The sequence below is a fragment of the Cebidichthys violaceus genome, unplaced genomic scaffold (assembly GCF_023349555.1).
Source record: "Cebidichthys violaceus isolate CVI_PGR_0920_01 unplaced genomic scaffold, fCebVio1.0.p SCAF_3, whole genome shotgun sequence".
NCBI lineage: Eukaryota > Metazoa > Chordata > Actinopteri > Perciformes > Stichaeidae > Cebidichthys > Cebidichthys violaceus.
Window position 1 is genome coordinate 4,570,762 of NW_027176483.1, and position 13,870 is coordinate 4,584,631.

At 43.9% G+C, this 13,870-nt stretch overlaps 2 protein-coding genes across 2 annotated transcripts; both read right to left on the bottom strand.

The window, feature by feature from the left end:
• LOC137881001 (transmembrane protein 168-like) lies at positions 1-5,681 on the bottom strand. Its single transcript, XM_068722661.1, has 4 exons — positions 4,209-5,681; positions 3,454-3,596; positions 3,073-3,347; positions 1-2,447 (listed from the first exon to the last, which is right to left on the bottom strand). The coding sequence occupies exons 1-4, from the start codon at positions 5,337-5,339 to the stop codon at positions 1,900-1,902; spliced, it is 2,097 nt and encodes a 698-aa protein (XP_068578762.1). The 5' UTR covers positions 5,340-5,681; the 3' UTR covers positions 1-1,899.
• Positions 5,682-8,465: 2,784 nt separating this feature from the next.
• samtor (S-adenosylmethionine sensor upstream of mTORC1) lies at positions 8,466-13,036 on the bottom strand. Its single transcript, XM_068722662.1, has 5 exons — positions 12,792-13,036; positions 10,128-10,269; positions 9,881-10,009; positions 9,445-9,559; positions 8,466-9,117 (listed from the first exon to the last, which is right to left on the bottom strand). The coding sequence occupies exons 1-5, from the start codon at positions 12,949-12,951 to the stop codon at positions 8,482-8,484; spliced, it is 1,182 nt and encodes a 393-aa protein (XP_068578763.1). The 5' UTR covers positions 12,952-13,036; the 3' UTR covers positions 8,466-8,481.
• Between the last annotated feature and the right edge of the window lie 834 nt (positions 13,037-13,870).

Here is a 13,870-nt window from a genome sequence, read left to right on the forward strand (position 1 = left end):
TACCAAAACATTTTTTATTTAAAGAATAGCATAATAGGAAAAGTAAACTAACAGTGACACGCATGAGTGTAAGTGCAAAGTTGTAAGGTGCAGCAACAAATGGCCGTCAGAGGGAGGAGAGAGGCAGCAACTAAGCTTCACTCATGTGGTGACGACCCTCTTCCACTCTCACCTCCAGTACCTGCAAAGAAAGCAGCCGCACAAATCAAAAGACAGGGAAACAGTGCAGTGAGGACAATACTACGACATGTTCTATGGCATACAACTCTATGATTTGTTTCATGCCTCTTTGGCTGGTTGCATTATGTTTTTGAGTTGTCCGTTTGTTTCTCAAAAAAGATAAAATACTATAGCATAATAATATTTTACAAAAGCAGCAGTAAAACAATAAAATGGCAGTGAGTGTCTTTGGCACAAACGTCAAGTTAGACGAAAGGATGAACTGATTAGAATTTGTCACTGTGACCACACAAGAGGCGTTTTTTGGCCATAAGCATTCATTCATTATGACAATTTGAAAACAAGTTGATAGGATAAAATGATGAAGTGATGACATTTTGGATGTATAATACTGTGAGGAGGTACCTCTGCTTAACAAATCACATCACAAGAAGCCATTATCAGTTGACATTTTAAAATACTTTCAAACAGCATTTCATCTTAAGTGATAGTATGCAGAGAAGTCTTACTCTTTTTATTATTATTATAATAATGTACTCCTTACAGACAAAGGCTAACAGAAGCTGTTGGTGTACATTTTCTACACGCAAGTCAACACATGATTAAATACTTTGGTTTAAAAGGAGCAGTTCTTTCAAGGAAATCTTTCTGCAAATCACCTGTTTAAACGAAGAACAATAAAGAATAATACAGTATAATTAGAACAAAGTATAGTCGTCTACTTTCCCTATAATTAGTGCTAAATTACATAGATAGTTTTTTTTATGTATGGAAGATTAGTCCTAGTCCCCAAAACATGAAATAACCTGTTTTGATTTAGGTAATAGGAGAATGTATCCAACAAGGAGCCCATTAAATGCATGATTATAGTTTAGCAGCGAAGTCCCACTTCTCCTTTATTGCATAGTTTCAAACATCTTTCACCTGAATAATCTTGCATAACCCAGTAAACTGCGATTAACCCCAGGAAGAGAAAGGGATCTCATCACAAGATGCATTTAATTCCAGAAATAGTTCACACATAGCGGTGTGTAGTGCAATCATCAGCGCAGTTTAGACTCTCTCTGGACTACCTGAAGCAGCTGGAGAGCATTTAAAAAAAAAAAAAGAACCCCTAAAAAGCATTGCAACATGCTGCTACAACAGACACAAAGCAGTGCATTGAACGCGCTCAAAGCTTGGAGATGAGAATGCATAGTGTGGCGCAGCGGCGTGTGACAGGAATGGCTTCACAGTCAAAATACAAGAGCTGCAACATTTTGACTTAACTGTTCTGTATCTGATTTATGCCTGAGATCTTCCTCTGAAAATGTACCACTGCCACTTTGGTTAAAAGGTCAAATAAAAATAAACAAAATCAGCCTGGCCAGCTGGATATTCTTTGGTGATTTTAGAGTAAAAGGCACGAATGTTCTTAAAAACAAGGTGGAATCATATCTAACAATAAATATGACACAAAAATGTGCAAAATTGAGTCAACTTGCTCAGGTTCATCCCACACCTCGACATTTCTTCACGAGAGGGATGTTAACATCTCTAAATCACAGCTAAAAAAAACACACATTTATAGAAAAGTTTGCAGAATATAAAAACTGGTGCTAAAAGTAGACAAATTCCAATCAGTAACTAAGTGGTGGTTAACGCGCGTTAACAAACATAAATGCCTATTTTCAAGGTCCAAGAAACTTGGCTTTTGAAAAAAATGATTTCCTCATATTTCTATGAGCGGACCAGTTTGAAGCCTTGGCCGGTGTCCAGGATCGCTGGTGGAAACATGTTTAGTTTGACTCTCTTATAATATCGCAGACAGACGGTCCAGGGCGACGGACTGTCGGACTGCCAAGCCCCGACCACAGAGTGTAGCACCGGGTAGGTCATCCGAGGGAAGTACATGCTCCAGTAGTTGGTGACGTCGCTTCCTGTCGGTAGGTGCAGCGTGTAGTCGCTCCAGTATTTGGAGATGCCGTAGGCGGCTGAAACCGCCCTGCCCGTCTCCGACCACCGGACGTTGCTGTCTGCGTTGCAGTTGAACTCCACCCACTGAGCGGTGAAGTCTCCGAGCTGCGGCGGTTCCAGATGCTCGACATCCGTCGCCAGAGTGAGCGTCGCTCCCTGCACGGCAACGTACAGACTGTCCACCTTCTTCACCTCGCCCACCCACGACAAAGAGCGGTTACAGTCGAGCACGAAGATGAGGCGAGAGCAGAAGCTGCCATTGCTCTCCCTCCACCACTGCAGGATCTGATCCAGGCCAAGAGTGTCTCCTCCTGATGACAGAAAACAGCTCATTAAGAATCACAATGAACTATGTATGAAAATAATATTTTATATATATATATATATATATATATATATATATATATATATATATATATATATATATATATATATATATATATATATATAAGATATAGATAAAATTGTATATAAAAATATAAGATTCTGAGGTTAGTAGTTTGTCACAAAAAATGTCATAGTATAGTTTACCATAAACATGTCGTAGTACAGTATGCCATAAAAAGGTCATGATACACTGTCATAAACAACATTTTAAAAAGTCATAGTATAGTATGTCATAGTTATGCATGTCAGAAGAAATATTATGATTTTTTTTTTCAATCATAGTATAGCATCTTATTAACATGTCATAAACAAAGTTATAGTTTAGAAAGTTATAAAAAAAGTTACATTTTCATAGTATCGAATGCCATAAAAAATGTAATAAAAACTTTTCCCCAAAAGTTGAGTCTGTTAACTGCAGCTTCTTTAACTTTCAAATCCAAAATTATGATAATAAAAAAAAGTAATGTAGAGCATAACTTGTAATTGACGTAACTCTGAATCGGTCGCTACGTCGACCTTTCTAACCGCTTCCACTTGATTCCCTCTCACCTGCCAGGGCCCACTCTCCGGAGTGGTGACTGTGGCCGCTGTAGAAGATCACGTAGGTGTCGTGGCGAGGGCCGTCTGCCGTGCGAAGCTCAAAGAAGGATCTGATCTTTGCCTGCAGAACCTCCCGGCTCATCCCGCTGGTGGAATAGTCGCAGCCAAACGTCTCGATGAAGTGGTGGGCAAAGAAGCGCTGAACGTTGTTCAACATGCCCATCGAGCGCTCGTTCAGCTCCCGAACCTGGCTCGGAGGCAGCAGCGTGGGCTGGCCGCCAAGACTACGAGGAAGGAGGAAGGAGGAAGAGTTGTGTCTATTTAGGTCAGTCGCTATGCACAAGCCAGGGAATGACGCAAAGACAACTCGAACACAACTTTACACCCTACCTGCAGAAGTTGGTGGGGACGACCACCGCGTAGCCCACACAGGTCCCTCCTAGGCTGGTCCCGAGCTCGTGGAACAGCCCGTGGAAAAGAGACTCCAGAGGCAGGACGAGCAGGAAGACGCTCAGAAAGATACTGCTGGAGGCCTGCGGAGAGCAAAACAGAATATCATGAACTACTTCAGCTGAGAACAAGAACATGCTCCTAACTACACGAGCTCTGCATGTCTTTTAAAAACGTCAAATATCAATGTACATTCTTAAGATTCTCAGACTTTGTCCCATAGACCAAACCAGGGGTTCCCAACCTGGGGTTCAGGACCCCCCACGAGGGCTCGCAAGATACATCTGAGGGGTCACAAGATGAAAAGCATCTTGTGCAAAAATGACATTTATTTTTTCTCGTGGATTGATGGGAAATCATAGACATGAGCAACCAGCGGGGCCCAAGTAAACACTGCTGGTCTTAGAAGACAAATAAAATACCCACACACTGCTAACGTGTTGTTCTTTTATTCTACATGAAATCCTCCTCCTCCTCCATTCACCTGAACCACTTTTTTGCCAGAGGACATGTAGGAAAACTTAATAACAAATAGCAGTGTACGGGTATTTGTTCATTGTTTTGTTGTTTAAAATCCCAATATTGTAATTTTGTTTTTGTGCTCACAGCAGATTGTATTTACAGAGCCCTGTGTTCATCTGATCTGTGGTATCTCTCTGTACAATAAGATACATGTTGTCTGGCTTGCCCCCTACCTGCCAACAAAGTGCGGCAACAGCAACATTTGACACCAGCGACCAAATCACCAGGCGCTCAGAGATGAGGCAGAAATGTCTCATGCCCTGTGAGGCCATAATCTTGTTCAGGCCGTTGACCCCGGACCCCTGGGACAAGCACAGCCTCTGGCATTTACTGAGCTTGGTGTGAAAGCCCCACACAGCGATGACCAACACCATGTGGCAGATGGCCCAGAAGAGCCCACAGACCACAAAGCCCGGGATCGTCAGGTACCACTGGTCCAGGTCTCTCAGCTTCTGAGCGGCCAGGATGATGAAGGTCACCTCCACCACCGTCAGGGGGAGGAGGGACAGCAGGCGCCACAGGCCCCGCCACGTCAGGAGAGGCTGCCACCGCTCGGTCACAGAGAGACCACTGAAGAAGACATCCAGCAGAGGGTCGCAGAGGAGCAGGCTGAAGAAGCTGGCGAGGGCGAAAGGGTTGGTGGAGATGTTCAGAGACTCGAAGAACAGCGCGCCACTGATGGCGGCGAAGCAGACCAAGTTGGGAAGAGCCAGGAAAGCCTTCATCCGGAGGGCCACCAGGACCGCGGCCAGCGCCGCCACCAGCACCGTCACGCTCACGAAGTCCCGGATGAGCAGCGTCGTGCTGGAAGCGGCAAAGCCGACCATCTCCAGCCGCTCCGCCGAGGTGAGGAAGGCGGGACGGTACATGGTGCATCCGAACAGTCTCTCCAGCAGCGCGCACAGCGCCCTCAAACACACGCTGGCCAGCAGCAGGTAGTCGGCCGTCTGCGCCTTCACGTCGCTCTCCAGAGCCGGGCTGCTGAGGAAACACTGAAATCCCAGCAAGAAACCAAACCACAGGTGGATGAGAAAGAGGCTGAGCCTCTCCACGCGGAGGTAGCAGTACAAAACACTCGCTATTCCGAGGACGAGTAGAGCCAAAATGAAAATGACAAGAAAAGTGGTATCCGCGGTCCTCTCCCACCGGGTATAGAGCCCCAATAACAGGGCGACCACAAGGCTGAGCCTGGACAGGTAGCCGACCCACCGGACAGACGGCCGCAAGCTCACCTCTTCTACGTTGAGTCGGGCCATCGCTGCATGGAGAGAGTGGCTGACACAGTACCGTAGAAAACGACACATCTTGACAAGAAAGACTGACTATCCAAAACCCCCAAAACAGGAAGTTTAAACGAGTTGAAGTCGGTTTATTGTCCGTTATGGCATTTCAAATCCGCTAGCGAACTTGTTGAACGTGCGGCTAGCTTAACTACCGTTAGCTACTAGCGGTTCATTTTAACGCCAACATATTTACATGTTGATGATTCACGTTGTTTGTGTTCCTTTTCATCTGATGTCCGATGCGGGTTTAATGGGTCTTAAGACGAAGCGCCCTGAAACCATCTGTCAGGGCAGTGAAATACATTTCCGCTCAAAGAAAAAGTTTGTCGCGTCAAAAGTTTCGAGTTGACAGGACACCATGACGCTGGCTGGCTTCGACTACTACGGCAAGTCTTAAGGGACAAAACAGTTTTTCCATCGGTAAAGGCCGAAACCGGTTTTTCTACATTATATTTTGGTTTATAGATGCTATTTTGCGCTTGACCGAAAAACTCAAGCTGTACTCATGTGAAAACTGACTTTTTCCGGAGTTTTCAACCGCATCTCACATAGAGCTTGAGTGGAGATGTACGGGTCAAGGATTTAGATAGATACTTATTCATCCCGCAAGGGGACATTTGTTAATTTATTGTTTGTTTACTTTTACTTTATGCCCACTGCTGTAGTACTGTAGTTTGTCAATGTCCAATTAAGCAGCTGTTGAGGGTCTGTGCTCAAAATGTAAGCAAATGGGGGCAACAGGGCAATAGTGTGAATTAAAAATAAATAAAACCAATCCCACAGTTATAAGAAAGTCTGTAAAATTGACTTTACATTTCTGTATGTTTCTTACTTGTTTTACTTTCTGTTAGACTTAAGTAAAATACTAGTGTAAGATTCAAGTGTTAACTTTTATCACCAAAAAGTGTGAAAATGGCCTTAAAGTCTAGGTATAGAAACAAAGTCATCCTGTCCCATACAAGTTCCTACTTTATTCATGTTTTCAAAATTGCTACTAATGTTGACAAATATTTTTTATGTATTAAAAGACCTGTCAATAAATGTCCCTCTCAATCTCCTGAATCACAACTGCCTCTTCATAACTCCATAAGCAGAGCAGTATTGTGTTTAAAAAAAGAAAAAAAAGGCACCATACATTTACATTCATTTATAAAAGAGAAATACAACCATACAATAAGCACACATTGTTCTGCACTGTTGAAAATGTTGATAATGAAGATGAAACAACTCATGCAAATGCACCTAAAGAAACATTGGAAGACAAAAGCACCAATTCATCACAAAACTTCATATTCTGAATTTGTGTGGTACTGTGACATGTTTTTTTTTTTTCCTTTCTGTTAATGCAGAGAAGATATAAGCAGAGAGATGTGCATTAACTGGAAAATGAGATGGGAACGGGTACGACACACTGCATTACATCAACGCTGGAAATGTTTCTTGGTAGCCATTAATATGACAAAGGAGAACTGGACAGTTAGTGTACACTATTTGGCCAGAGAAACTTGATATCTTTCCGTTTAAAAAGGTAGGAGTTCCACTTTCTCCAGGGGGCATGAAAAAATCCGCTTGCAACATACAGTATATGTGAACAAAGAAGGCACCTTTAGACGTACTGTTATCTCGCGGGCCCATCATATTGGTTGCAAAACTGTCATCATAGGAAAATAATTACATTTTTTTTGTGACACCCTTTGGGATCAATGATAAAGTGCCACTGACAACAACACAACGTAAATTCAGTCTTTCATTCACACGGACAAATCCACCCACACACCCACACCCACACCCACACACACATTCAGCCCGCCGAGGGTCGGGCCGGAGCACACACTGACGTCATCATCTGGTAGTGTCTTCAGCTAAAACCTCCCGTCGTCAGACGCGGCGTCTTCACATCCGTTCTCGCTTGCTATTGCTAAAATCTACAGATTCTCACCCGTCTCAGAGGTTCTGTATGACAAAATAGTAAATTAGTGCAAATCTCTTCTGTCAAGGTGAATTTTCTGTGAGGAGCTCATATCTGGATTTTTTGTTTTTTTTGTGTTTAGGCAGAGTACTTAACTGTAATTTCACATCAAAGTTACAAAATTGTGTCAAAGGATACCGGTGCTTTTAAAGTTCATTTGGGTCACCGACTTGCAGTGTTGTACTACGTCTCTGCTAAAGATCACGAAAGCTAACAGGAGATAATTAAATCTTGATATTTGTGAGGACAACGAGAGGCGGGGAAAAAAAGAAAAAAGAAAAAAGTCTAATACCTACTTTGAAACACTCGTACCTTGTTACACAATGAGTAAACACAGTTACAGTTTCACATTAGTAAACCTAGTAATACTCCTACCGTATGGTTCTGAAAATGTTTAAAATGCTACAAATACCACTTTCTTGTAAAAAGATACACAAATTATTCAGAGGATGGCCAGTTAAAATGGCATTGCCACACTTCACACCGGACAACACCAATGTTTTTGACTGTTGTTGAGAATATATATATATTTACTTGTTTTGTTTTTTTTTTGTCTTGGAAAACTAAAACGCACATCAAGAATGTTCAGAAAGTCGAGCTGCATGACTGTGACAGAAGCAAGCGTACCAGTCCAGTCGTTCCTTCTCAGTCTCTCCAGTGCAATCAAACTCCTGTCGGACTGCTGGGGTTGCTGTATTTTTGTCTTTTGTACTAAGCAGCCTGCCACACTAGCTTATCAAATAGAGACCGAGGACAGAATGCAGACAAGCTGACTTTTTGTTATTGAAAGCTGATTGGAAGATTGCATGGAAATTAAGGAGCAGGGAGTTTAGATATCTTAGGGGCATTCACTTTCCAACTCTTTAAAAAACCTAGATATTTATCAAAATATATCCATCTTAGTGTGTGTGTGTGTGTGTATGCATATAGGTGTGTGTGTGTGTGTGTGTGTGTGTACTCTCAGAGGAGTGTGGATATGAGAAAATAATCTGTAAACTTCTCGCTTTCGCACTGTGCAAACTGCATTGTTTTGAGGAGAGGGAGGACAAGTGGGAGAAGAATGCAGCAGGTTAAATTTGGCAGCGCAGCAGTTGAAGGGGAGGTGACAGTTATGTAGAGAAAAGGAGAGGGGGAGGGGGAGGGGGAGATGGAGGGGGGGGGGGGGGGGGGGGGGGGGGGTGTAGCTGGTCTAGCCTAGCTCTGAAGCAGGATGGGGTCTTCTAGCTCATGGAAGCCAGGCACCGAGCTGCTCTGGCTCTCCCCAGAATCGGAATCATAGGGAGCGTCAGGTAGCTCCGTGAAGCCCCACGCCATCTGGTCATCCTCGAACTCGGAGCGCGCCTGCACGGGCACGTCGGCACACTCCTCCTCCTCCTCGTTGGAGTGGAAGTCCTGAGGGATGTAGAGCATCTCCGGGTAGTTGCGGGACACCAGGTCGCTGGTGGTGGCCAGAGACGCCTTACGGAAGGCGATGAGATGCATGTGGGAATACTTGACGTATTTGTACCGCTTGAAGCCGAGGGACTCCACCGCCACGCGCCAACTGCGCATCATGAGGGCGTGGCGGTTTTGGTGCGAGGAGTCGGGCGTGATGATGAGCAGCAGGCCGTGCAGCTCCAGCAGCTCGTGGGCCTTCTTACAGCAGATCCAGCGCTGGTACGGTGAGGGGAAGTAGGACAGAAGCAGAGAGAAGACCACCACGTGGAAAAGCTGGGCGGGCAGCGTGTCGATGGGGTTGTGGAGCTGGCGGAGGAAGGCCTCGACCGCGTCGCTCGCCAGCTGGAGAGGCTGCTGGAGCTGAAGGTTGAGGAAGTCGCACTTGTACACGCTCTGAAGGAGAGAACACGGGCAGAACATCAGCACTTTCAAACGGTTCCAATTTGATCTTTTTGCTCTCTTTGTCACGGCCGTGTCGTTTCTCTCCTTGCAGCTGCAGAATGCAGGGTGCTTTTTGTTCCGCTTTCTGCAGAATCTGTTCACACGTACTGTCTAACCACAACAGTGATGTGCCTGAATGAGTCATTGTCGGTCTTGCAGTTGCTCTGTAATGCCAGCACCGAATCTCCAAACAGGAACCCTATGCATTTTATTTGCGTCAACAAGGATTTATTAAAAAAAAAAAAAAAAAAAAAAAAACAGCGGAATAAGCACCCATACCTCAACTGCAGGCACTATGTCGATACCAACTGTGAGGAATTCATCAAACTTCAAGAAAGGGTTGAAGCAGCTTCCCACGTCAAGAAGGCGCATCTTCCCCAGCTGAGAGATAGAACTGCAACACAAACGCGGAACAAGCGTCAGTACCAACGGGTCTCTTTGTCCTGGAACAACCACGTCCCTTTTTTCCTCAACAAACAAATACAACATCACAGCAAGGTCCACACATAATTTGCTAATATGACTGAAAATGCTTTCTATAAGAAACAAGATAAAAACAAACACATATTTTATAATAAACATTGATTTTTTTTGATCTGTAAAGTAACATTCAGGCCAGTTACTGTAACTACACACACACACACACACACACACACACACACACACACACACACACACACACACACACACACACACACACACACACACAGTTTACCTGGGGATGGTGCTGTACGGTTGGGCACTTACAGAGTCCGCAGCCAGACCCATGGTAAGCATGGCACTTTTCTTATCCTTTTCTACCATTCTTTTCATCCCGCCGTCCAAAAAATACTCTTGACAGACACTGTGAAAGTAGAATCAAAACACGACTCAAACTTCACTGTGACAGCGACATGTTGTGAAAGACGCATCCTGCAGGTTCGGATGAGTCAGACTCCACCGTCATGAGGTTCCAAAACTACCTGCGACACCATTCGATGCGTCCCTCTCCTTCGCAGTTTTTGGTCCAGTGGTTGTCGGCGAGATTCTTCATGGCGAGGGCGTACTCACTCAGCGTCTGCTCATCTTTACAGTGCTCGCGCCAGATCTTGTCAAAATCGCCCACTGAGGGAAAAAAAAAAGAAACATCAGAAGTAAATCTCAGACCTGACAAATACTGAAAAGTCATTTGAGACTTTAAAAGTTAGCTTAAGCTACTGGCATCATTATGCTGAAGTCCTTATCCAAGTCTGACACGTCCATCCACATTAAGTTACAGCAAACATTTCACGACCTACTTGCCAACTTTGGTCCTCCCCTTTAGCACCGAAACATGGCAGCACTCCTCTGGAAAAAGCTGCTGAGCGAAGCTTCGGCTGATGCATTGCCTACAAACTCGCTCGTCTCTGCCGCCACAGAAGTGGAACTGTTCCTCTGAAAAGCATCCTCATGTCGCCATTTCACAGTCACAATAAAGTCCACGAAAAATCCCTTCACAGTTTACGGCCTGTAGCATAGGCAAACACGCCGCTAAGAGAGAAATCCCATGACCGCAAGAGAAAAAAAACAAATAAATACTCCGATTCGCAGAAATGAAGGGACAACAAGAGGAGCGGTGGTAAACAGCAGCGCTCTAGAAGCATGACCACCGGGATTCTATGCCAAGCTTACCAGATCATGCTTTACTTATTAACCACTCATGAGGTCTGCTAGCAGGACGACTTCTCTGTGCAGTTCTAGTCTCCAAAACAACCAACGAATCTCATTTACTGTCATTTTTTTTGGGGGGGGGGGGATTTATTCAAAATAGGACTTGATCAAACATCGTTTAAAAACAATACATCATGGTTGTGTAGGATTTCTAAAAAAAAAAAAAAAAGGGGAAAAGTAGGACAGAGCCAAAACTAATAACAGCAAAATCCTGACCTCTTTATGCATCGCTTTACATAACGGAGAATGTGGAAACATCCGTTACAGCACAACACAAATATTACGGAAACTCATTTTCGGCATGATGAATTGTTTTGAACTAGTTACAGTTGTCCTGTGCCGAGTCTTCTCTTTTTGCTGCTTGCTTTATGATTTGAGGACAGTGAAACGATCAGATCCATCTTTTTGATTTTCAGAGGCAGTCAAATGAAACGACCCAGCCGAGCATTCAAGTCAAGTCCAGTCAAGTAAACCATAAAGCCTGTACCGTACAAACTGCAGGCAGTTGTTCTGCTACACTAATGCTAAGCTAATGCTATCCTCAAGTTAACGGTTTTGCACACGCCGTTTGGAACTTCGTCTCTTAGTGTTCCCCTCCCACACAGTCTCAGTAGGACTGTGCATTTCATCAGAAGGAGAACATGAGCGTCAACAACAGCACAAAGCCTCAGTGTGGTTACGCATCGTAGCAAGTTTCTTTTTGTTTTGTTTGTTTGTTTTAAGTCCACTTCAGCTTCGCTGGTAGCCACTTCAAAACTACAAACACTCTTCAACTTCAAACTTCGTAGCTGGAATAAACCCCTCTGTGTATATATCGTTTGAGCAGTCTGGCTGGATTTCATACATCAGAGCTGATGTATCTTGAAAGGGTTTTCCCATTTTAGATGTCCAGATTAACTCATAATAGAAAAAAAGACAGATGTCCTTAGGACAGACATCCGGTGACACACACACACACACACACACACACACACACACACACACACACACACACACACACACACACACACACAGTATTGTGGAAATCCAAGCCTGATAAAATCTTTACAGCTTTAAAAAAGGATCTATTACTTATTTTCCTTTCAGTCACTGGATCACAAGCGCATGAGAGAATGAAGCTGCATTTTGTTTTTCCATCTTTCATCCGAAAGGTTCTATTACAGACTTGCAAATTCTATTTGCAAATATTTGAGCACTTGCTCTGAGTGAAGACAGACGAGGTGATCAGGAGCAACATCCCCCCCAGAGGAACGTGTTTTTTGGAGAAATCTTCAACTTTTTTTGCACTTCCCCAAATAGCAAAAGCAGAAGTAAATCTATCCTGAGCTGGCATCCTGTCCAGTTTTGGATCTTTACTTTATTTATGAGGAAATAATTGAGGGATATGTCTCTTGAAAGTAGAAATAAAGAGTAAAAACTTCTCTCTCTGGTGTACTCAGGTGATTTTTAGGCAATGATGGATTGATGTACCTTCAACCTTTAAAGTTTTATAGTTCAGAATAACACCAATACTTTGGATGTAAAAGTCCACAGAGTTATCAGTTATTGGCAATAAAGAGGCAAAAGTAGGTCATTCATTGTCAACAGACAGTATCTCTCATTGGCAGCCATATAAAGCTGGCTTTAGAAGAGAGATAAATGCATGTTTACATTGGTGACTTAAAAAAAAAAGCTTATGGCATTTCCAGTGTATATAGCGCTAATATTATTGTTAAGTAGCTTTAAAAAGGCCTCGTTTGCTGCGTTGTGCCCCATGGGTCCGCCTCCATAACAGCTAACGTGAACCGGACTCAAAACGAGCCCGAGTAACGTTACCGAGCACAATAACGTGTCTTTACTGCTGCCAACGGAAAGGATTTAGTTGTGTAACGGAGTGCTAACGTTCCGTGCTGGGCCAAAGAGAGACACACAGAGGGGCCCACCGAGGCTCTGCTTACCCTCTCTGTATTTCCTGCGCAGTTTTCTGTGGACGTTTTTGACGACCCCGGACAGCTTCTCCTGCTCCCCTTTGCACGGCACTTCGTCTGGAATCGGCACGAAGAACAGCTCCGTGTGGTTCTCCGTCTCTCCTGTCTCGACATTGTCCCTGAGGTCCATAGCACCGCGCCGCCGATGCTGCTGCCGATGCTGCTGCTGCCCCCTTCGCCAGTTGCTTCCCCTTTTTTCCTCAGCTGAAGAAAAAAAAAAAAACCTGTGCAAAAGCACGACCGGCGAACCGGTGCACGGGCCAACAAAACGCACTCTGATTGGTTGACTTTGACACACACGCTTCGGAACTGACAGTCCGTCGTCCAATCACAGACCTTGGAAGCCTACCTGTGACTGCGTGTGTCCCGTGAAGCGTTCAAGCGCAGCTCGTACATTCTACAACTAATGGACACAACACCTCATGACGTGACATAAAAAAGGGTTGTTTCTGTTAAATATATTCTCATAAATAATGTCAAAATTTATATTGAAACAGCGTCAACAAAAATGCAACCCTGCATTTCAGTACACTTATTGTCTGTCCTGTGTACTTGGGGCTATACATCTTTCCCATTATGTTTTCATACTGTAAACTGTATTTAACTGTTTTTAAAGGCCTTGATGTTCATAACTCAGCACAATTACACTATAAACAACATAAGTTAGGTTGTATACTTGCAAAAGAGATTCGTCCAAGAACATGCTCCTACAAATGTTTAGTACAACCTACGATCCTTTGACACAGATACAGCTACACAGCAAGGACGGCTAAAGGCCTCAGCAAGTGAGCTAATCTGATTAGGCCCAGAAATAGGATGAAGCATGCACAATAGATTTGGACTGGACATGCATGATGTTTTATCCTGTTCAGAGGGATAGCGTGAGGAGAGGCACTTGGAAATACTGTAGACACTTCTGGAGTCAAACTGATATACACAAGTCGACCCAGCTAAATGTTGTTCAAGTACTCTTCAGCGTACGCCTTCTGCGATAAAAGTGCAGTCAAAATAACTACAAAAATTACATTGAATATGAATAAATCATAATC

Bases quoted from the DNA above. Each gene is read 5' to 3' on its own strand.
- samtor (XM_068722662.1), bottom strand. From the start codon at position 12,951: ATGGACCTCAGGGACAATGTCGAGACAGGAGAGACGGAGAACCACACG. The intron at 10,270-12,791 runs GTAAGCAGAGCC...TTTTTCCCTCAG, and splicing joins GCGCAGGAAATACAGAGAGG to TGGGCGATTTTGACAAGATC. The intron at 10,010-10,127 runs GTAGTTTTGGAA...CTACTTTCACAG, and splicing joins CGCATCGAATGGTGTCGCAG to TGTCTGTCAAGAGTATTTTT.
- LOC137881001 (XM_068722661.1), bottom strand. From the start codon at position 5,339: ATGTGTCGTTTTCTACGGTACTGTGTCAGCCACTCTCTCCATGCAGCG. The intron at 3,597-4,208 runs GTAGGGGGCAAG...TGCTCTCCGCAG, and splicing joins TTGCCGCACTTTGTTGGCAG to GCCTCCAGCAGTATCTTTCT. The intron at 2,448-3,072 runs GTGAGAGGGAAT...TTCTGTCATCAG, and splicing joins CGGAGAGTGGGCCCTGGCAG to GAGGAGACACTCTTGGCCTG.